At 35.7% G+C, this 24660-nt stretch overlaps 1 protein-coding gene across 1 annotated transcript; it reads right to left on the bottom strand.

Moving 5' to 3' along the window:
• Positions 1-1900: 1900 nt before the first annotated feature.
• Positions 1901-24437, bottom strand: LOC145668185 (protein CDV3 homolog A-like). Its single transcript, XM_081735825.1, has 5 exons — positions 24088-24437; positions 20700-20922; positions 16778-16882; positions 10018-10123; positions 1901-3695 (listed from the first exon to the last, which is right to left on the bottom strand). Exons 1-5 carry the CDS (start codon positions 24286-24288, stop codon positions 3536-3538), a joined length of 795 nt encoding a protein of 264 aa, XP_081591951.1. The 5' UTR covers positions 24289-24437; the 3' UTR covers positions 1901-3535.
• Positions 24438-24660: the final 223 nt, after the last annotated feature.

Raw genomic sequence — 24660 nt, 5'->3', positions numbered from 1 at the left:
ATGTGGATTTTCTGAAACCTTTCTTTTTTTTTTTTCTTTTTTCGTTTTTCGAGCTTTTCTATACAAATGAATAAATAAAACACCTGACTCAAGCACAGCAGGTAGGAATGATGCATGTCCACCATAAACAGGAAGACATTTGGCAGGTTCCCACCGAAAACTCGCGAGTCCTGCAGCGCTATTCCCAATTGAAGGAAGTGCAAAAACACGAAGGGTGATCAAATAAATTATAAATGAAGCCGCTCTTTCAACAAACAACTGAAATCAATCAATCAACTAAATCGGTATTGTAAGCGTTACTTCAGCTACAGAGGTTCAAATAAAATGTTTTCTTCAGTGTTGCAAACTGAGAATAGAGAAAATTGTGAAAAATTTAAGAATCAGCATTCTTGAGGATATATTGTGTTCAGGGAGCGACTGAATTTTTAACTGAAAGAACTTTAATCATGTTTAAAGTTGGTGACGCAACATTGATAAAAATCTGTAAGCAAGCTTTCGGAAGCTTTACTGTTGACAATTGCTGTACAATAGAGAGCTTTTTAAATACGCCTTTTAGCCGCCGCTTATATAAACAGAAAACCCGAATTATGAGAATTGAAAGAGGAACCCTGAGTTAAAATTTATTCATTAACATAAAAACAGTTTCTCTCCTTATAAAACATTGCGATTATGAAGAACAATACGTACTATTAACGTGAGCACTGAACTACGACTGGGCCGTGAATCCGATGCGGTTGGTGGATGTGTGGACAATTATGTAAGATCAATCCCTGCAGTATATGCCGTTCTCCTCTACACTATCGCCTCCAAACAATGAGGATTTCAGTTTTTCTCGGGGACGTAAAAATAGTATTGTGAAAATATTGATAACCCAGATTCAGAACGGTCGGAGAAATACTCCTGGAAAGAGGATTCTTCTCCGTCAAGATACCACTGAAATCATCTCCAAGAGAGCCGAATTACAGGATAATGCCACCTTTCCTGGCTAGTCAAGAAAACCGTGTGAATGTACATATCAAATTTTACATGATCTTAAACGGAATTAGTTATATGATAGCTATAAGTTATATGTCGAAATTATTTCATTAGTCAAGTTATTTAACAGTGAAATTTATGTGTGTAGTCGAAAGAATTGTCTACCTTGAACGCTCTTCGTATTGCAGCTCCGAAATATAAATTCAAAGGCTTATATATTCACAGTAGCAAGAACTTCACAATCTTTTAGACTCAGTTACAGTTATAAATAATAAGCTTAACATAACTTTCTGAATAGTCGGGAGTGCTATTGCATATAATAAATAGTCTGTTTTCTTGTAAGCCAAGAATTGGCTTTTCGGGGTCATGAAGTCTTGCAATCAAGGAAGTTACCTTGATTGTAACTCTAAAATGTGAACAATGAACTGACTGACCTTGACTGACCAGTCATCTCGGGAACTCCTAAAATTTTTCGTGGTACTTCAATTCAGAATAATTGATATTGGCAATACGTAATTGTTAGAACAAACATAAATCTAACATATGCGAAGCATCTTTTGTGTCAATTAACTTTCTTCTGTATTCTACATTCATTGAATTTCTAAGTAATGGAAACTGTAATATTGTGAGAACTAAGTATGAAATGATATCTTTCAGTTTAACGTCCCACAATTATGCACTTTAGGCTAAGAGAGACGGATAATTAAGGCACATGAATGATGATGAATTGGTGGAATGAGAATGTGAAGAAACGGGAGTACCCCGAGAAAACACACGAACACGATGTTGTCCACCACAAACTTACTTGGCCGGGGATCGAAACAGGGAGAGCTTACGCACCAGAGGTAAGTGCTTTACCACTGAGCTAACTTGCAACCTCGGAATTAAGTATGTCTATGGGTATTAAGTATTAAAATAAACAATACTTCGGCAAAGAATTTTATTTAAATTTTACTTTCTAACTACCCCTACATGATACATAATGCATTTCACCAAAAAGACAAAGAACAAAATATCATTTTACTTTTTCTTTTTAAAAAAATGAAAAAGAAACTTTAAATGAAAACTGACAATGTTTTACTCATATAATGATTCAGATAATATCTTAATGTTTATAGAAACTCGAATCCTCGATTTCTATTCCTTCTTTCAGTGGACTATGTGTGTCTGACTCATGCTGTATGAAACGGATATACTGCTAAATAAACAAAAGATCTAAAAGATCATTCCGAAAAACTTATATATATATCTTTGCCATATTGAAGGATGTGTGTACGCTTTTTGATATATAAAAGTAATGACCACAGGTGGAACTTTTCTGCAGTTATTTATCCACTACTACTACTAAAGTCGTGGGTGAGAGTGTTTCTATGCTGAATCCTATGTTCGCGAGTGCTACACTTTTCGTAGCCATTATTCAGTGTACAAATTTATATAAAACTACTCCATGAGCAAATAATACTAAACAATGAGCCAAGATGTTTCCGATCAAGATCACCTGAAGAGTTTTCAGCAAAGCTTATAATATAAAATTAATGAACTTACTACTAGTACCCCTTTTTAAATTCCCAGTTAATATTAACTGTATATAATTGTATCACTGTTACACCATCTTTAAAGCTGTACAACTTGATATAATAGTTATGTGTACAATCAATATGTACAGTAACAGAACTTAGCTGAGGACAGCTTGGAGAGAAAAGAAAATCATCCAAGCACTAACATGAAAACACCTACTCAATACGTACTTTGACAAAACAGAAACTGAAACTAGGCTGAATAAAATATATGTATTTTTCAATCATTTCGTCTTTTGTAATAATTAATTTACATAAATTTATCGTCACACGTACCTTGGTTTACAGGGAAAAAAGTATGGACAAAAGTATGTTAATCGATCACAACATGCCTAATTATACCAACACAAGCAAATCAACAATTATATTATGCAGCAAATTCTCAATTGCGTTGTCAACCATGCTTTACATACATTCACTCGTTTAAGCGCGCACACATGAAAAAATACGCTCAAGTATTATGTATTTAATCCTCTTTACTTGTGTTTTTAAAAAAAATCATACCATATGTGTATATATATATATTTTAGTTGCTTAATGAAATTTACAAATTAATTACATCGACTTACGCTGAGAAACCGGTACTCAAAATGAATTAAATAATTTACAAACTAAATACCAACAAAGAAATCTGGATGCTTGGTAAATTACGGGAAAAAAAAATGGAAGTTACCTGTGTTAATATCCACAAAATTTCGCGTTCATTAATTTTTCATTTCTTTATATGTGTGTGATAAATTAATGTGTAACTACATCAATATGCATCATAAGGATGCATACTGATATTGTACATTAATATATACACATATACGATATTGGTGTACAATATTACAAGTTCCTTGCAAACATTTACATTTATCTCTTCAATTCATTGTTATCTGTTGAATTTGTTTTTCTAGTGATTACCACTTCCACCTTTCATATTTGCCAACCACTTGAGATATAAAGATTAAGTTTTTAATTACTCTAATACTAACACTTCTTCAGCTCTGATCTGCTTGACTCAGTGCACCGAATTTATTTCCTAGGGCCAGTTTCGGAGGTCCACTCAACTTGGCACTTTCAGAATATCTACTCGAATGGGATTTACTATTCCTCACTTCTTCAAATCCTCGGTCACTGTCGTTCTCTCCATGACGACCTCTGGAACAAAAAATAAAATGTCAAACACAAAATACTCACACGGCCGGAATGAATATTTTACTTTATGCTCCAATTCTGCTTTGTACATTAACAGAGAGTGAAAATACAAGCACTAAACTATAATACTATTAACGATAAATTATTAAGTAAGTAAGTAGTAGGTGTGAGTTTAGCGTCCCTTTCAACAACGAGGCTATGAGACGTGGGTCTACAGTTTAAGGCGAACCCGAGCCACCAGACCTCCCGCAGGCAATCGAACCCGGATCTTCCATGCCAAAGGATCTACGCTATTCACATAGCTACGTGGGAGATCTAACGTAATCTAGTAGTAAGATAAACGCTGGAAGCCCTTCGATTATCTGGTAATTTATATTAAATACAACATTACAGTTCATTGTACATAACTCGTTTCCAATTTAATAATTTTCCAAATTCTCATTGAGTGCTTATTTTACATTACATTTACATGTATAACGTTAAGTCCCATTACACTAAACAAACAGTTTGCGAAAAAGAACACTATACTATCTTTGCTTCCATCTTTATTAACGTTGCAGTTGACTGGTAAAGTAGCGTGGTATTTTGCTTGCAGAAATATTCCTTTCTGGCAGTCAATTAAGAAGAGCACTCCCTCTCTATAAATGTTAAATCGGCTGAAACTATCCCTCCCCTTCCCTATGAGCTCGAACACCACCCCGTGTCAGGGTGGCTCAGTAGTGGTACAGTGATTACTTCTGATGTATAGGGCTCGAGGAAAGCAGACTTCGTGATAGACAAACCGTGATAGAGATTCTACCCATCTCCGCCCACTTTCTTCATTTCACCATCATCATAGTCTCACTCAGTCCCGGAGTATAATCATGCGACGCTGAACTATGCTTTTAAAAAGTAAAGGAACATGCTTGTTTTAATATGCTCAATTATGATTAGAAAAACTAAGATATATTGATTTATATATGAATCACTATTTGAGACCGAAGAACGATAAATGAAAATTTTATATGCCTCACGCTATCAGAATGTTGTTTATACAATTTGAAAATGTGTTTTCTTTTAAAAACAAGTATGATCTGCACTGCTCATTTGATATATATGAATACTACTGTTCGGCAATCCTTCTAAATGGAAGAAAATTACTTCAAACATGATACATTTTTGTCTCCTCATGTAAGCTTAGTATTTAACCCTTTAGCGCGCAGCTTTGCATATATGCAAATTTACTTTGAAATTGTATTGCACCATGTAGTTTCTAGTTCGGACATAGAAAAGCAGCTTTGCATATCAGCTAAGATGCTCTTTCACTAATGAAGTTCTGAATTTCCCACTAGATGTCATAGTAAGCCAGCGATGGTCTCTTTGTATTACTTGCTGCACGCGGAGTTGTCATCTTTGAACTCTTTGCTCGTTTAGGTGGACATGTTTTGAACTGTTGATTTTTTCTGTTTGACTAAAGTGTAATGAGTGCAAAAGTGCGAGTACGCTGACATTCGGCACGTTTTATTAGTTCTATCTGGTTTTAGTGGACTTTGCAGACGTCAACGCGCAACTTTGCATAGACCCTATATGCAAACACCATAAAATATCCCATAGACCACATATTATTTGCATTAATTGTTTTTTTTTAAAAAAAATCCCGTTTCCTACACAAAAACCACTCCAAATTAAAAAAAAAAAAATCAGTCTGATCTGATAAAATGGTGCGTTAAAGGGTTAAACTATATTTTCAAGCTCAGTTAGTCAATACTACGAGGGCCATACTGAAAGTCGTGAGAAACATGTTTTCACAACCATAATCTTTAGTTGTAAGTGAAACCAAGTATATCATCTCAATCTACAGACCTTTCTTTATTTCCATACATTGACGCTGTTTGTTGCTAGCACGTGACCACAGGCACGATTAACTAAATGGCGGACAGCGATGTTTCGTTGCGACAGCATGTTGTGATTGAATTCCTTGTTAAAGAGGACCAATCTACTTCTGAAATTCACCACGGATTGCAGCGTGCCTATGGAGATGTGTGCATGAGTTCCAGCAGTGTTAGGAGGTGGGTGAAACATTTAAGGATGGAAACAAGAGTATCAAACACTAGCCTCGCAGCGGACGTCCTCGAACCCCCTTCACGGAACGCAACAACGTAAGGGTTGATGAGCTGATTAGGGGAGATAGGGGTATCACTGTGAATGAAATCGCTGCAAAACTTGTGTTGGACCTAGTGCGGTACAAGGAATGATTCACAGCTTAGGTTATCGAAAGGTTTGTGCCCGTTGGGTCCCACGTTCATTAACCGAGGAGCACAAACGTCCGCCATTGCCCAATCCCTTCTTCAGAGATTTCGACATGAAGGTGGTGACATTTGACGAGTATTGTGACTGGAAATGAAAGCTGGTTCCATTAGTATGAATCTGAAGCAAAGCGAAGACAGTGCAATCAGTAGAGAAAGTTATGGGGAGCGTCTTCTGGGATGCACAGGGTTGCATTCTGGTTGACTTTCCTGAGACTGGACAAACCATAAATTCTGCCCGCTACGTCCACTTTTGAAGCTTCGTCGTGCCTTGCGTGATCAAGATCATCCTTCAACAGGATAATGCGCGTTCGCATACTGTACGTGTCACTATGGAGCAGACCAGGAGATCTGGGTGGGAATCACTTCCACATCCTCCCTACAGCCCCGACATGGCATCCTCTGACTACCATCTTTTCGGTTTTGCAAAGGAACAGGTGCGAGGCCATCCCTACAAGACACTGGAGGATATTTGGCAAGCAGTGCGTCAGTGTCTACGGGCAGCTGGAACGGAATTCTATCGCAAGGATATTTTCAAACTTGCAAGAAGATGGGAAAAATGTGTGCAAAAAAACTGAGACTATGTGGAAAAGTGAAAGGTCTGTAGCTTGAGATGATATATTTGCTTTCACTTACAAATAAAGATTATGGTTGTGAAAAAAATGTTGCTCACGACTAAGTATGCTCCTCGTATTAGGTAGTGGTTTCCAGTGACTGTGGTTCGCGGACTTCTTGGAGGTTGCGAGTGATGTTTTCCTTTAATTTTTATGTTCCTCACACCTGATATATTTGTAATGCGTAAGCATTTTTTGGTAACTTTGATTTTCCTTCATGTTTCCTTTAATAACATTATCAAGTTCTTACAGAGGACTCCCCTCAACATATTTGCTCCCCAATTATCATCTTGAATGTTCTTAACTCAAGCTTCAAGCTAAACTGTCACTATTTTCTGTGTAAAACAAGATAAGGGCAACACTCAAGAAGTTAAATTCGTTTGTGCAACAGTGTGAAAAAAAGAAAAATAACGATTTTTCTCACATATTGAGTGCTTTCATTGATTTTCATAAACAATTCTGTTTGTATTTTCCGATTGTTCTGAAAAATTCGCTGGATGAAGACTAGCTTTCTAGACTTAGAATATGAACTTCCTTCTGTCCAGGTCAACTTATCGAGCTGTCTTGTGATTTGACTCTCAAATGCTTTTTTTTTTTTTTTTTTTCATCAGTTACTGGTGTTTTATTTTTAATCTAGGGCTGCTTATCCTACAAATTTTCAAAAGACTGTAAGACATCTATAGCCTTGCACTGAAAATACAAATGCCATTGTACTACTTATCTGAGCTATACCCTCCTGAGACCCAAGCATTTATTTGTCAAGAACTTCTGCTGATATTTTGTATATTAGGTAACAATAGACCCAATAGTACATATTTAAAAACCATTTTGTCATACTGTTTTCCTTTTGATCGGTAATGGGTCGAATTGTATGCAGTACTTTGGGTATCAAATTGCTATGTATTGCATACAATACACAAGGAAAATTGTAGATTTCCCTTCCTAATATAAGCATAAAATATGTAAACCATTGAACTTGAAATTTAGTGCAAAATATTTTATTTTCTGAGAAATTATTCAATCAATGTACCTGGATCAAATGCGTCCATAACCCCAACTGTCTTCTACCCGCCTTCAGCAGACAATAGAGCCACCTGTAGGTAAAACCAAAAACCAGCTGCCTTTTCTGCAGTAATTTCGACACTTCCCGAATACAATAACCGAGATTCGGGCATGTTCTTAAATATACGAGCCATGACGGGCGTTCAAAAAACGTATTGTATGCAATACGCAGGGTCTCAGGAGGATACCACATTTCCTCATCCCGTACATGTGAAAAACAAATATAGGACAGACTTAACATGGAAATTCATGTCTGAAATTATCGAATTCTGATTCACACACAGGAAATTGACGTCTAAAAAACACACCATCAGATATTACATTACGTGAGTGCTGAATTCATAATAGGCCTAAATAGTATGATCGCATTTTTTCGAATATCTATTGTGTTGTGTCGTCATAAATGACACTTAGAATTGCAAAATTTTATTACTTCTTCTTTTCGTGTGTGTGAAATATATTTAAATTAAATAATTTTTCGATCGCATGGAACTCCTTAAAAATTAGATTCTATGAAATTGTGCACATAAGTGCATACTCCAATTTTCGGAAATCAACACAATATTCACGTAATTGTGATTATGATGGGATAGCCAGATTTGATGCTTGGAGTCTTTCCTTTTCTGTACGAAGTCTATAAGGGATGTGGTCATTACAATAATGGGAACAACTATAATCAGCAACATTTAATATGTGAAGTGATAACAATTAAAGAACCGTGTGTTGAAGCGGGCAGACGGTTATGGTGCAAAATAAGAGATCTCTGATTCAGAGAGAGAAAATTGTGTTGTATGTATGAGGCGTTCCTGGTGGTGAAGGTGAACTCAACAAACGCTAAAATTTGAATCCTCGGAAATTCCAATCCAGGTGTTCGAATGGTAACACTATGGCAGTCAGTTCAGTTCAGTTCTCGTGCCTATACGTATAGTTTGTGGAAGTCGTTCCTTTTTCCCTTACAAAATAGTTTCAAAAATGGACGATTATTTTAACCGTCCAGAGTGCATTTTCAGGAAACAAGCCTTTGTTGAGTTCACTCTTCCTATTAGGTACGCCTCACACACATTTGGCAACCTACGTCTAGATTCTTGCAACCGTAGGTAGAAAATTTTAACATTTCAAAGGAAGACTCAATTGACCGAAGAAATTCACGCTTGATCGATTTATTTCTATTTGCTGGAAAAAATATGCGTACAGGTCCGCGATGTGGATTTATTTTCAGTTTCTAAGCGGATTGTAGCTATTCGTGAAGAAAAATATTTTGTGATCTTCCTTGTAAACGCTTTTTTAAGTATTGATCTTTTGTATTGAAGATTGATTACCTTTCTGGGACAAGTAACCAGTAGAGAGCAAACTTGTGTTTCACTAGATTTTATTTTTCTTTGCGTTCAAACCCTATATAAATATGAAGTACTAGTATGATTTTATGCGAATCTGAGATAGATTCTTCTTCTTTCTAAATGACTTCCTTTCACCTTTCAAGATCTTTATTTCACCTCTGCATTCTGAAAAAGGCCTTCATGTCTTATGAACAGTGAGATAAAAAATAATAATAATAATAATAATAATTAATTACTCTTAAAATAACTGATGGATAATACAAACTTGAAATTTTCTTGTCAGAAACTGCGTTAAGGGACTTTTTAAAAAGCACTACCGGGATGTTTCTATTAATTTCGTAATTTGCATGTATCACTTTAATCCCTTTTGTCTTGTGTAGTTCACTTACAATAGAAAAACGTGGTATTTAATATTCAGCTTAATTTTATTGATGATATATTCATAAATCAACAAAGCTAATATTTACAGTTGTTCTTAGAAACTATCTTTGAAATCATAATTGTCACAGAATAAACAAGCTATATATAAAATTTGCTCCCTCATTGTTTGTGGATGCGGATAGAGAAATTGTAGATGCGATATTTTATATCCGCGCAGATCTCTAATTACAGAGCTTTTTAAAGAGAGGGGCAGTGACCAGGTTTTCCTGAATAAGATAACCTTAACCAGAAAAAGAACCCGCGTCTCTTTTTTGGGAGAGGGGGTTAGGAGGTTCGAAAGAGGACAGTGGTTTCATCCGGGGTACTTCCCTATGACAGCTAAATTCAAGAAGGAGTTAAGAGGTTCGAAAGAGGACAGAGCTGACTTCCCTGACAGCGGAATTAAAAATTAACAAAGATATGTTTAACAGTCCAGTTTGAACACACACAACATTAACTAATCTTGCAAGAGATTGTGTTCAGTAGAAATCACAACCCTGAGTTTTAAAATTTATTGATTAGCAGACTAGAACAGGCTTTATGTCTTATTTATATTGTTGACACAATTCACCAACCACCTCTCTGAAGACAAACAAATACGCCTTACCTCCTTCCCCAGGGTCCTGATGGCTCAGATGATGTGGCTGCAGATAATGATGGAAAGAATACTTCACTGTTAATATCAGGAGCAGTTTTATTTTTCGATCTTGAACCTTTGAAAATAAGAAAAAAAATTTGGAGTAATATACGTATGTTTCGGATACAATCATACATCAGTTCGGAGATAATTGCTGTCATATAACTACTAAAGTAGACAAAATGCTCTACTATTGATTTTCCAAAACGTAAACTATATATATATATATATATATATATATATATATATATATATATATATAACTGAATATATATGAACTTTTTATTATTGCCCCATTATATATATATATTGAAAACAGATTATTCCAGATGACTAATCTTTTGGCGAGTATAAAAATATGTATGTACAGGAATTATATCATAAATATAGTATAAACTTCGTATAAAAAAACTTCTTCATCCCGATCTTCACTTCCTGATACATTTTTGTGCTCTTTCGAAAAACTTTCTTGGTACAGTAAATATCATGTAAACGAAAATAATAAACAGAATGAAATGCAATTAAGGTACTGAAATTGTTAAGTCGTCACGTCCTCAACAGATTCAATGTCTGTGTAATGATGAAGGCATCCTTTCCAGGATGTCTTTTCGATGTGAAGACCAGTACGAGGAACCACCTCCCATCCCTGTGTTCATATTAAATTTAGATGCTTTAGTTGATAAAATATGTTTTTGAATCTTAACTTGTGGTTCGCGTAAAACCCTCATGGATTCCCATCAAAACGTAGCTATTTTCAAAACTATCACACAATTGTTTGATTTGCATAAACGTAGAAAATCGTTGCCAGATCACTTGCAGATTCGCAATGCTTGATGCTTACTATCCCATAAAGCCTCTTTACGTATCGAGCTTGTAACAGAATTTTGAGTATTTACAATACTAAATTCCTTCTATCATTCCCGGCAATTAAAAAAAAAAAAAAAAAAAAATGAAGATTACACAGCGCATCGACGTTCAACAGCCTCAGCACAACTACTGAGAATGAAACCTACTACATGCAATGTACTATATATTATACAGGGTGTTTCCAAACACCGATAACGTGTAGGAGGTGATTCCTTACACAAAGATAAGACAAAGCATAGACGAACCTGGATGTTTAAATGCTTCCTTTCGAAGCTATAGGCTGCCAACAACATGGAAAAATGAATTTTAAAGGTCCATAGCTCCAAAACTATTGGACCTACCGTAGTCGGTTCAAGACTTCACTTAGAGAAACTAGTATGTGAAACCCTATCCAAATATCCAAGTTTCAGAATTCTGCAGTACTTCCGCAACATTTTTTTATAGAGGTAGTTGGTGAATACTTCAAATTATATGGCTGTACCCAAACTCCCTCTAGAAAAACTGTTGTGTGAGTACCTTAGGATTCTGAAACATGTATTTTTGGATAGAGCACATATTAGTTCCTAAGTGAAGTCTCGGCCCGACTTCGGTAGGTCTCATAGTTTCCGAGATATTGACCTTTAAATTTCATTTTTCCATGTTGGCAGCCTATAGCTCCGAAAGGAAGCATTTGTGCAACTAGGTTGATCTATACTTTTTGTCTTATTTTGGTGTGAGGAATCACCTCCCAAACGTTGTCGGTGTTTTGAAACACCCTATATATACATACCTTTGAACCTTCTCTACTAAGTTCTCTTATACTTTGATTTAATACAATTTGTCAATATTACCAAGTTAAAAAACTTGCTCATTTACCTGATAGTTCAATCACTTACGATAATTAAATTCAAGATCTACAAATTGCATCCAGTAGCAAACTTTATTTAACGTCCCACAACTACGTCCAGAATGCTGAAGAGAATAGACCTCACGGAGAATCAAATTTAGGGCACGAAAGGTGAGTGTTTTAACCATCTAACTGTTCATGAACTCTTGAACATTTGATTATCAATGAAATCTTAAGGGAGAAAAAACTAGCAAAATCCATTTTAATACAAAGCCACAACCTCCGTAAAGGATCTGCCTTCTTGACAGTTTATAATTCACGATACTATATATCAAAGGAATATTTATTTACATATGTACTGTCCCTCTTTTCGGGGCACTGATGTGTACACCGTAAAAGGTGATATTAAATTATGCAGTCCCGAGACGGCAACTGGGCAGACGTCGCGGAACTGTAGACACTGGCCGCGATTGAGGTATGTCCCTAAAACAGATAACGCACTCCAACTTCGCTGAATAATAGTTTGGTATGCTGGAAACCACATATCACAACGCCTGATTGATTAATTGACGGAGGTTGCGTTTGACATTATATATACTTACACTAGGAATTAAATAACAACAAGCATATAATCAGTTATGTAACATTTCGATACAAAATTTAACAAATAATTTCTAAATAATATTCCAATACGACTAAATCAATCCCTGAAATAATAAGATTCTATTAAACAAAATTTGGATACAACAACAATCGTACGGTCAATGTAAAACATCAAACAGTAAGCAGATACAGAGTTTATTAACAAATCAGCATTCTCCAGCAACAACGAAGAAACAATAAACCAGATAATTAATAGCAGAGGCAAGTAATTTGTATTTGATTTAATACTTTACGTAGACTTTGATTAGGTTTGGTTTCGTTAGGTTTAGGTTATTTAGCCGTTTGTTATATTCCTGTAATGCTTTCTGTAAAATGAAACCAGCTCTAGTGTAATTTTCGAGCATGTAGAATTAATTTAGATTTTGTTGTAAGCTTCAGTAAGTTTATTAGACATATGCGTAGAAACTAGTAAGCTTTAGTAGTTATACATGTATTAGGAATATAACGTAGAAAAAATAGAATGTAGGTATGAATGTTAAAGCATAAAGTAATATTAAAGAATGGAAGTAAAGCGTAAGGACAAAGTAATACCAGAGAATGGAAGTAACATATATTCCCTAATTTTAATTTCAGCTATAGTTAATATTGTTTAGAAGTTACGAAACAGTTAATTCGTGCTTTCAATGTTCCACATTCCTCAACAGGAGGCTGAATTATATATTTAAAAGATTCATTTGCGAGCCTTCAGAAAATCCAATCTATTATCTTGCATCGAAGTACGTTGAATATACTATTTTCTTGTTTTTCTTATTTAGCTTTAGGACGGATCGGACGTAATTCTTTACACAGTCACGTGGTGTAGAATACGTATAATGTCATTTTCCGTAACTAATAGCAACCAAACCAAGAACTTTTAAAATAAAACAAACAATGAAAAAACTAACACATTCATGACGGTGCAGAATTGTAATGGGTACACACAGATAGTGACGCATTACAATTTTGCCACCGCAAACTAAATTTTAACATTAGGCAAAATTTTAAAGAAAAGGATTTTAGATTTCTGGGCTTCCGGCATAGCCATTTAGCCCGTCACGTGTAAGGAATGGCGTACCTCAGCGATCACACAATCCGGGGAAAGGGAAGGAAGGAAGCGGCCTGGAATCTATGTTAGGTACCACCCCGACATTTGCCTGGTGTGAAAAAAAAAATTCATTCAGGATGGCTGGAATGAAAAAGTTTTTTTTACACTTTTTCGACCGAGTGCCCCCACTGGAATCGAACCCAGGACCGCTCGCATCGAAAGCGAGAGCGTTAGCGACTACGCAACGCGGGGTCACTTAAAGAGACAGAAACTACTTCATTAGCAACAAAATCTTGAAACAACTGGAAAAGCCCGCCATACTATACTATTTTTAACTCATGTGACTTTCTGGTATATGACAATCATATTCTTTTTTCCTATTTTTCCATTTGAAGTAGCCTAGGGTTACTTTGCTCCTAGGATCTATAAATGTTAATTTCGGTTTCATTTCGCCATATTTCTTCACGTTTTAAATTCGTTTCTCAAAATTACCATTTCGCATATAAAATATCTTAGAAGATTCCGATATACTTTGTTTTCTTTCAGCTTTGTTCCGCAAGGTTTCATTGAATTCCGAAAGTCATGTGAGAATGTGCTATACAGAAATTTCAAAAGTAGCCGCATATTTCTTTCTCCTCTTTCGATACATCACGTGTTTCTTCTTCTGTTCGGAATAGCTTCCGTTGTACCATCAAGCCAGAATTGTTCTCCAATTAACCTCTCTTCTTTCGGAATTTTCTTTCTATTCTATTTCTGGTTTCTGAATTTCCAAATTACACGCTAAAGATTTTCTTCCGTCAGCTGTCGGTGGATTTTACTTCTACTCCTCTAACTAACTCTATGGTCTATGAAACCCGGAGATTCAATGCCGCGTTCACAAAAGCTCTCCACTGACTTCTATCTTTAGCCAACTGGATCCAGTTTCTACTTTGTATTCCTATCTCTGCGAGATCCATCTTAATATTGTCCTCCCATCTGCGCCTACGTCTTCCTAATGGTCGTTTTCCAATTGGATTTACGAACAGTTTTTACGAACGGACAGTGGAACGGATATTGGTTATCCGGATAACCAATATTATATCCAACGGCTATATTAAAAAAATTGCAGACCTGTAGCTGCTCCCAAAGGCCTGAAATAATATCGTAAAGTTGGGGAATTATGCCAATTTGGCATATTTCACTGTCCAATATCTCCAATGAGCCTGGATAAAATAATCTGAAATTTTGGGAGTTGAGTTGACTGAGTTTTACGTCCCGTTCAGCAGCGAGGCTATATGAGACGTGGACCTACTGATTAACGTGGAATCCGAATCACATGAACTCCCGCCGGGAATCGAACCCGGCTCTCCCACGCCAAAGGCGCGTACGCTAACCGCTTAGCCACGAAGGAGCTCTGAAATTTTGGGAATAGTTACTCCTTTAGCATACCGTAACATACAACAAAGCGCGTTTTGTGTTTTTGAGCAGAAGGGGGTCAAAGTATTAAGGAATGACGTCATACTCTAGATAGTGTTTTGTTCACAAATTCAACTGGAAATTCGTTGTTGTGAAGTAAAATAAAGTAGGATGAATGGATAGTCCAGTCAAGGCTCTCAAGCTCGTTTCTTTCATCTAGTTGTGACTCACTGTCTTATCATCCACAGCAACACTGGTGAAGAATGCCGCTATCAGCAGAAGGCGAAAACAAGTCAAAATGCAACACCTGGCAAAAAGTTCGTTAAGTATTCATTGTTGTTTGCTATACCAATGATATTCAAACATGATTATGCTTGTTTTAACTGTCAACTCATGCAGGAGACTGTTGTCCTTTTGTTTGATCTACATTCCCCAGTCAGTGAACACTCACTCACTGTAAACACTGACTAGGGAATGTAAATATAACGAAAGGACAACAGCCTCCTGCATGAGTTGACAGTTAAAACAACAATAAACAGAATTGAATATCACTGAAATAGCAAGCAGCAAGATCGCCTTCTGCTGATAGTGGCATTCTTCACCAATGCTCCTGGGTGTGATAAGACACTGAGTCACAACTACAGGAAAGAAAGGAGCTTGAGAGCCTTGAGTGGACTAGCCATGCATCCTACCTTATTTTACTTCACAACAACGAATTTCCGGTTGAATTTGTGAACAAACAACCACCTAGAGTATGACGTCATTCCTTAATACTTTGACCCCCTCCTGCTCTAAAACACAACATGCGCTTTGTTGTGTTATGATATGCTAAAGGAGTAACTGTTCCCAAAATTTCAATTTTTTTTATCCAGGCTCATTGGAGATATTGGACAGTGAAATATGCCAAATTGGCATAATTCCCCAAATGTACGATATTATTTCAGGCCTTTGGAAGCAGCTACAAGTCTGAAAAATTTTTAATATAAACGTATGACTCCGGACTACATGCAGACACAAATTCAGACCTCTACGTCAGTTGCTTCCTCTTCCCAAACATGTCTTCAACGTCCAAAAATGTTGCTAATGTAGGCCCTGATTTCACCCCTTTTAAGTTGTTTTTAGGCAAAAATGTTAAGAGGACAAAGTTCTGCAGAAGCTGGACACGCCCAGCAATTTTCAATTTGTTAGGACAAATACATGCTGATATATTCAAAACAGCGTAAACGTCTGAAATCGAGAAAACGCAAAAAGGCGGCAGAAGCTGCGTCGCTACAATAAGTTTTAAAACATAATCAATCGTGGTTCTGAAGTACCCTGATATAGTATAAACATTCATGAAAAAAATAGATTTTTTGGTAATGGTCAAGCGACACATGCTTGATCATTTAGAATGGATTGACTCAAAGTAAAGCAATTCAATAAGCAAGAACGGAAAATAAACATAACAGAATTAGACAATTGAAACTGAAGGAAATAAATCATAGCAGATTCATTGCAAAAACCTATTTGGAATGCGCTGAAAACACGTGCATTACACGTATGCAAGGAATTTGTTTGTAATAGACAATTACTCGTTGCTAATGTATCTATAAAAATTAACTCTCAATTGAATTCTCTCATTATTTTCATTATGTCCAGCTTTCCATATACTTCTGTAAAAACAAAAAGGAACTACCCTAACTACTACCCTACTGTAACTACCCTATCCTTAGCTATTCAAGACTTAAACAAACATTTATTTCTTTGTTTTCCATTTATTTACTTACTTATTACATTACATTTATTTATTTATATCAGAACTTCCCACAATAAACCTAAAACCAATGTAAACTTGCATTGGTCCTTATCCTTACCTTTTATCTCTAAATCTTCAGAAGTCCAAATTCTATATATTACACGCACCAACTCATGATTACGAAATTACATAATATTTAACAAATCGTGAAAATACTTACTAGGAGGTGGCGCGGGCTGTTGATTTCGCAGATGAGGAGGAACGTAACTACCACCACTACCTGTAGTAGTAGGGGCTGGTGCATCTGTACGACCCCTATCGTCATCTGTAAATAAATAAGGAAGTAGTTAGTACTTAAAATTTCTTTGGCTGCGTCGATATTTAAGACTAACTTGACACCAACTTTCGTTAACAACTAAACCATCATCCAAAATTTTAATTACAGATAATAACTTCTTCATTCTATTATAAACACCGAAACCCAACTGATCGGTGACTTGAAAACAGAAGAAAATATTGAGAGTTAAAAGAGAAAACTGAAGTTCGGGTGTAAGGAGCATTCCCTGGCTCGAACTAAAAAGCAAGCAAAAAACTTCCTACCGACAGGCTGAATATTTAATAATAATAATGAAAACTTTATACTGACTTGACAATACTGTTAATCTGATGCTATTGCGAAGTATGTCATAACAGCATCATCCTGCCGATATTTACAAAATTTCAGTCTTCTCTGTATTAGCGTAAAAGTTGCTGAGTGTTGTCAACTCAACATAACGTTGTACTTTTTCAAATGGCATTACATCAGGTTATTACATATTTAAAATTTACTTGTACAACTAAAACTTGCAATTCTATACATATTACGCAGTGCTCCAAACTAAAAACACAACTGTAACACAAACAACGAAAAATAACGAAATTTTGGACGGCTCTACAACAGTGATTACGTGAGATGGACGTGATAACGCTCATCCAAAGTACCTTAACGTTGAATACTAGGGTCATCATATGACGTATTTCGAACAACCAGAAACCAAGTTATAGGGAATTGAAAATGTGATTCTTTTACAAAGGGTTCTATTTCGGAAAGATATTTAGATAATTACCACATTGAATTGTGTATGTGATTTTCAAGATGTAATGATTATAATGTCGTTTACAACAACCTGACATCTCAACTACTACAGAGATATGAAAAAAAAAAATTAAATATGATACATTGTTTCAAACGGCGTATTTATGTGAACTTTTTAAAGCTAATACCTAAAATTGATTTACATTTATTTTGCTTTTATAACAACATTTTCGGGTAGGAGTAATTAAAAGTTCTAGGCATTACCCAACTAAGCAGTGTACCAGTATTTACTAATTTGAAAACAGTCAAACTTTTAACCTTTGGACGTCCGCCAGGGATTTTAACAAAATCGTAGACTCTCAAGTTGGGGGCTCTGGCAACCTTCCTAATTATCACAGCCATGATTCATACATCGTTAGAAAGCTTATAGGCTACTGATTCCAACGAGGTAACATTCGTGCAATTCCCGCCATATTCGTAGAAAAAACAAATCATAAATAATATGAAAAAAATTGACTTTGCGAGGCCCTGGCAACCCTTGCAGTCACCCTACGCTAACAAAATGATGCTAATGTGCAGGCCAGACACTTATGACAATAATATTTTAAAAAAAATAGTAGCCAATGCTGCAATACAAAGCGAGGTAAATATTCATAATTATCCCATCCGTCGCACCAGCGTTATTATTGCTATAGAGGCCAACGAAATTTGGAAGTTTATGATACTATAGCGTCCTTACCTTGCAACACTGAATAAGAAATGTGACACTAAGTTTTCGTTTAATATGTAAATCTGAAATATGTAATAATCTGACGTAGTGCATTTGGAAATATAAAACTTCATGCTGAGTTGGTAACAGTTTTAATTTGGTGGTGTCAATCAATATTTCCCTGCCAATATTTGAATATTACGAAATTTCGGGGCTTTCTGTCGATTAGATTAAGAGTTAGAATGGTGTATCAAGATAAATGGTCCACCTTGTACATATGAATGAACGGAAAATCTTTATTCCCAGAATCGTCCCCCCACCCCCAAGCTGGAAAGAAATTTCTGGATTCGCCCTTCATCGTATATTATTTTCTTAGGATCTATTTTATATAAATTTTCTTGCATCAATTTTCACATCTGATACAAAACAATTAAAATTAAATCTTGTACTCACAAAAACACATTTTTTTGGTGTTTCATAATGAGTATAAAAATGTTAATACTCCCATTTCCACCATTATACTAGTCGAAGATATGACTTAAATAGCATTTTCCAAAGAAGCCATTAGCAACACATGATTTCGATTTTAAGGCGGGGAAAAGATACTTTAATGTAAATTATCATTGCGTAAAATAAATTTCTTGAGCGTCTACAGGATTGTGTAACAAAGCAACGGTCCTAAATACCGTACCAACACCATACGAAAATATATTAAATCACGAAACGAGTCACAACATACGTGCTTCGTGTAAGTTAAAACATATTTAATTCATTACTTTTTGTAATGAGCCGGTACCTCTAATTCAGTCTTATTGTAGAAGGGGGAGCATGTTGAGACAAACTGTCAATTTTGAGGACTGATCTGGCATGGTCTATGCATTTACAAACTGCTTCCGAGGTAGTAGTCTTATTCTTCATAACCTCATTGTTCCATAAGGACGTAAAACATAGTCAGCAATTACAACAAGTACTATAAAAACAATGGTTTCCTGCTTAACAGATACATTTTTTCAACGAAAACAAGATAGTCAGGTACAGCCGTGACTCAGTGGTAGAGCACTTACCTCTGGTCTATGGGGCTCTCTCTAAGTTCGATTCTAGCTCCCGTCAAATGGAACTCAATCTGTGTGGATTTTTTCCGGGTTCTCCCGTTTCCTCTCGTTGTTTCATTCCACTATCGGCTACCTCATTACCCTCGTGTCCCTTAACCCAATGAATAGGTGTAGGACGTTAAACTTTTTGTAAAAAAAGATAGTAATGCAGTATGTACGTTACACAAGTGTGGTTCTTACGACATTTTCTGCAAGAGGTAAAGTATGTACAGTTCCTGAAGTTCGTAAAGAGAAATTATACATAACACTATTATTCCCAACAGGCACGCATATCAAGTAGACGATGACGTTTGAAAGTTATTTTAATATAAATAAAACAAGGTATGAACCGTTCGTTATTCACTGCTAACTACTGTGGGAGTTAAAGACTCATATAGAAGTCATTAAACTCCTTATATATATATATATAAAATCGAGGATGTAAACCTACTTTGGAGATTGTCCATATAATTCATTTCAATTATACAACCATGAACTTCATATAATTCAACTCTTGTACACTCAATCACGCTTGTTAACATTTTAAGGCATGCACAATAAAACTATTAGGATGATTAGATTCTCAAGAACATTATTTAACCCTTTATTGGGCAGTGTTGCTCTCAAGCAACATCGTATTCTTTTGCGTTACCCGAACGAATTAAAACTTCATTACTTGGCATTATTGCTTTCATACAATATTCATATACATGATTTGCGGATCACTTCTTGAGATACTTCTAATCTTCTCCTACGATTTTTTTTTTTTTTTTTTTTTTTTTTAATTTTTATTTGTGGTTTCTTGCTTTCTAGGAAAATATTTCAACGAAACTGTTGGTAATTACTGAGAGTATTTTTATGATATTTTACCAGAAGAGGGCAATGCTGCTCAGTAGTACACAAAATCTATTTTATGGTAATGTTGCATAGAAATAAACACCCTCTATTTTGTAATCAAAGTACAAAAATACTTCAAAAATTACGAAATTATGATCAGGAAGACATGGTTCAACCATAAAAGCAAACTAAATATCTTAATGGTAATGCTATCAATGCTTGCCAATTAAATGGTTAAATAAAGAAATATTGAAATGTCGTATGATGATAGCTCACACAACACAAAAGACTACTGCCAAGTTACAATACGCTAATCAGAAGCTTAATCACATGATTGGAATGACATTAAATTTTAGATTCATGTAAATCTATTTTAATTTCTACTACTCATGAATTTCAAGTATCTCTCTCTAATAAAATATACACAAACCTTGAAAATCTTCTGCTGCAGGTTGAGGCACATTCACGGTCTTCCACGGACCTGCTGGAGCTTTCTTGGTACGACGAACAGGTTCTCCACCTTCAGCGATTTCCTGTTCATCATCATCCTCTTCCTCGTCCTCTTCACTGTCTTCGAGCTGCAAATTCTGTATTTTCAATCCACTGTAATCCTTCTTCTCTTCCTCAAATTCCTTCCACTCATCATCTTCTTCCTAAAGACATAAGGTGAAAATGATTTAATTATATTTGTCAAAATTTCATTTTCTATTGTAGCCATAATCTATTGTAGATGCTGGAGCCAGAGTAAGCACAGGCAGCTAAGCAGTACAGACGGTTAGAGCTCTTTTTGCAGTCATTATTACCGACAGCACCACTGATCAGCTTATGATACATGCTGTTGTTTAAGAATGACGCTCTATGTACTGATTCTCAATATATTATACAATTTTGTACCGCCTAAGCTTATTTCTAAGTATAACTTCGTGTTAATAATAAAGGTACTTATAGTCAAATCTGAAACTCCTAATTTTTGGAATATTATGCAGATCTGTTATGGGGAGGAATTGTATATTTTTACCAGGTCCCCCACCAGAGACACATAGCTGTGAAGTACGCACTTTTTTTTAAAAAAAAAAAAAAAACGTCTGAGAATCTGTAATAATTTCTAGAAAAAAGGTGGACACGTTAAGCGTAGACACTTGGTGACTGAGCACCTCTATATCAGACCCCTTCTCCAGGGCAAGGTTCTAGATTACTGGTCCTCCTTCCCATTGAGTGGTAATAAAGGCAGAAAACAACGTGTCCTGCGGGGCTCTACCCAGCCTACACTCGCTAACGCTCGCTCGGCAATACTGTGTAAATTAAATGTATAAAATTTAGTACAGAAAGAAACCAACCCAGCTACTAGCCTACATGGGGGACCAGTAATCTAGAACCTTCCCTCGGTAACCCGTTACAACATCAGCAAATGGAGCATCCTCGAAAACAAATATGACTGCCACTCGAAACCTGAAGTCACTAAAACTAACAACATGGCAAGGTAACTGCAAATCAAAAATCAGAATTTTTTGAAAATTATTAAGCAACGATTTACTGCTTTCCTCAGCCACTTGACACGGATTTACTCCCTTAGTAGTAACAGTACTTACGTAAGCAGTTAAACGGGAGTCTTTTATACACGATGTTGCATTCCTCGGTTCTGAGTAAACAGAGTGCACAAACATTATGACTATAAAACGAGTGTTTTCTGAACAAAATTCGACTGAAACTGGAAATAAACAGCTATGCACCGTTTACTGTTATCCTCGACCGAAAGGATTAGTATCTTTGAACAAGCAACAAGTGGACAGGAGTACTGTGTGCTACGCCGAATGCTCGGAGCGAAGCCGAGAATTGGTGAGGACAAAACTTGACAATTTTATTGTACACTTATGTTCATTCCTTTATTTACTACGGCGCCTTCATCCTCACTTAGCTACACATATTCACCTTATTCAGTAACTTAATTTCTACCTGCATCTTTCCCCACTGATACTTGTAAACAATGAATATTTCAACCATGACTTATAAACACACAATCCTTCACTTATAAACATAAAATACAACTGTAATAATTACTATGTACTTAATTCTATCCTCTGCAGAAATTTCTTCTTTATAGGCTAAATGTCTTTCCATGCAAAGTATTGTATTTTACCTGTAAATCTTCCAAAATGTGGTGGGCCAAAGTAAACCAGCTACATACCAAACAACACGAACAAGTTGAACAGTGCACGAAAACACAGTAAGAATATTACAACTGAAGGGGGAAACTCCTGCTCCGTATAAACTGGATAATACCAGTAATTGGTAATTAAAATAACATTCTAACTAATTTAACTGAATTTATCTATCTACATTTGTAATGTTCACACACCAATCATGGAAATACTTCGTAATGCTCCTCAAATCCACGAGCATTTCGGTAGTAGAGCATTAAAAATGTTTTTTTTTTTTTTTTTTTTTTAGATGTGGAGAGCCAAAAATCGGGTATTATTCAATTTTTCTCCAAATCACTCGGCAGTGACTGCAGTTCGTTATTAACTGTCATGTACCCAGAAATATACATACAGTGTAGACATATAGCATGAAAATTACAGTGCAAAAAACAAGAACCAACTTATGCTAGATGGCCACTAGAGAACACCACTACTATCTGAGTCAGGGCAGAAGCGCACTAGGGGGGAGAGCGAAAGCGAGAAGGTGCGGCTCCGGAGCCGTCAATGGATTTGGGAGAGATACTAAATGCAAGGTGCTGGTGTAGTATTGGTGCACCACATTTTGCAAGGTACAGAGATGAAATTGAATACTTCGTATGAAAAAGATACATTCATAAGCAACATATTTCTGCAAGCGACAAAATTTTATACAAAGTAATACAGCTATATTTCAGGTTTACAAGTGTAGGGTTACTAGTGTAAAATCATTATAAATGCTTTACAGTGGATAAAATAAGTGAGTACATATGAAAGATGACTATTAAATGTTATTTTCTGACTGTGGTGCATTTCTGCATAGTATACAGAAGCAAAATTTCATGTTTACAAGTAGAACGTTACTAGTGTAAAACCATGACAAAGTGTTATTGAAACTCGCATATCTGCCGAAATGCAGTCCTTCACTGTCCTCGCTTACGCGTATACCCACCATCGGTGACGAGCCCGCTCCACTTGGACGCACCAACTTCCCTCTACATTGAGTCGGTTAGAGGTAATTCGTCCTTTTAAGCGGCCACCTAGCACAGGTTGGTGTTCTTTTGCACTAGTTCTTATGCCGTACATCCGGAAATCATATTTATGCGCAAATCAAAAAAATTTTCAACAAATTTTTCAACATTTATCTCTGGTGGCCCACTTGAATTTTATCTATGCCAAGTACGATATTTTCATGTCGCCAAGCGCAAATTTTTTAGGAGATAATAGGAAGTAAATTAGTGAAATAATTACAATTTTTCAACAATTGTTTCTAGTGGTGAGCCAAAACTATACCTGCACGGGTGAATCTAACCTAACCGAGACGACCTAAAATTACAATATTAGCATTTTTTCTGAAAAAAGAATGGCCCCCAAAACCAAACATATGCTCTTAAAATTTACGTACGATTAATAAGCACAACTTACAGTTCCTTATGGAATATATTGTTACGTATCAATAGTTAATAAAAATTCATTATTTATAGAATTATTTACAACAACTATGTAATTCAGTTGATTTTACTTGATCACATAATGTGACCTTTCTTTCAAGTACAACGCCTTGCCGCTTTTATTCATTGCAAAACTTCAATATGGAAATACATCTGCACAACCATAAGGCAATTTGAGTCACATCATACGAACCTGTGGCTGGTGGGTTTGTTCATCTCCTTCTTGACCTGCAGTTTGTGATGGTAAAGTTGTTTTCTCTTTTTCTTTCCTTGTCTTCTCTGCTTTCTTTCCAGTTTCCTCTAACTTCTTGGCAATCTGATCTGCTGTTAAAAATTTCTTTCCTTTTGCTTTTTTCTTATCTTTCTTAGCAAAGAAATCATCTAAATCAGCCATATTTTGTTGTATACTTACACCCCTTCAATTAAATATATATATACTTCCAAATGTTAATCACCTCCCGTAAAATAAATGCGAACTTCTTTTACGTACAACCTTCCACATGGGTACCACCATATCCCAATGACACTACCGGACTTCCGGTGACCTCTAAGGAAATCACAAATAAGTACCAAATTAGAAACATAATATTTCCTTGATTGAATGATTTCATCAATTTATTTTCACACAGTAACTTTAATAATTTATATCATCTTAAATACATTTATAAGAGAAAATTTAAAAATTCGTAAATATCAGAAAAAGTATAAAGATATTTGATGATTTTGTTAGTACTGAATGAATGTAGCCAACTCCAGACCAATAATT

The sequence above is a fragment of the Thermobia domestica genome, chromosome 13 (assembly GCF_964235325.1).
Source record: "Thermobia domestica chromosome 13, izTheDome1.hap1.1, whole genome shotgun sequence".
Lineage (NCBI taxonomy): Eukaryota > Metazoa > Arthropoda > Insecta > Zygentoma > Lepismatidae > Thermobia > Thermobia domestica.
Note: the sequence above shows the minus strand (reverse complement) of the source record. Positions and strands in the feature narration are given on the sequence as shown.

Excerpts from the sequence above, each read along its gene's own strand:
- LOC145668185 (XM_081735825.1), bottom strand. The coding sequence starts at position 24,288 with ATGGCTGATTTAGATGATTTCTTTGCTAAGAAAGATAAGAAAAAAGCA. Across the intron at positions 20,923-24,087 it reads AACAAACCCACCAGCCACAG|GAAGAAGATGATGAGTGGAA; the intron begins GTTCGTATGATG and ends TTATGTCTTTAG. Across the intron at positions 10,124-16,777 it reads ACAGCCCGCGCCACCTCCTA|GTTCAAGATCGAAAAATAAA; the intron begins GTAAGTATTTTC and ends TTATTTTCAAAG.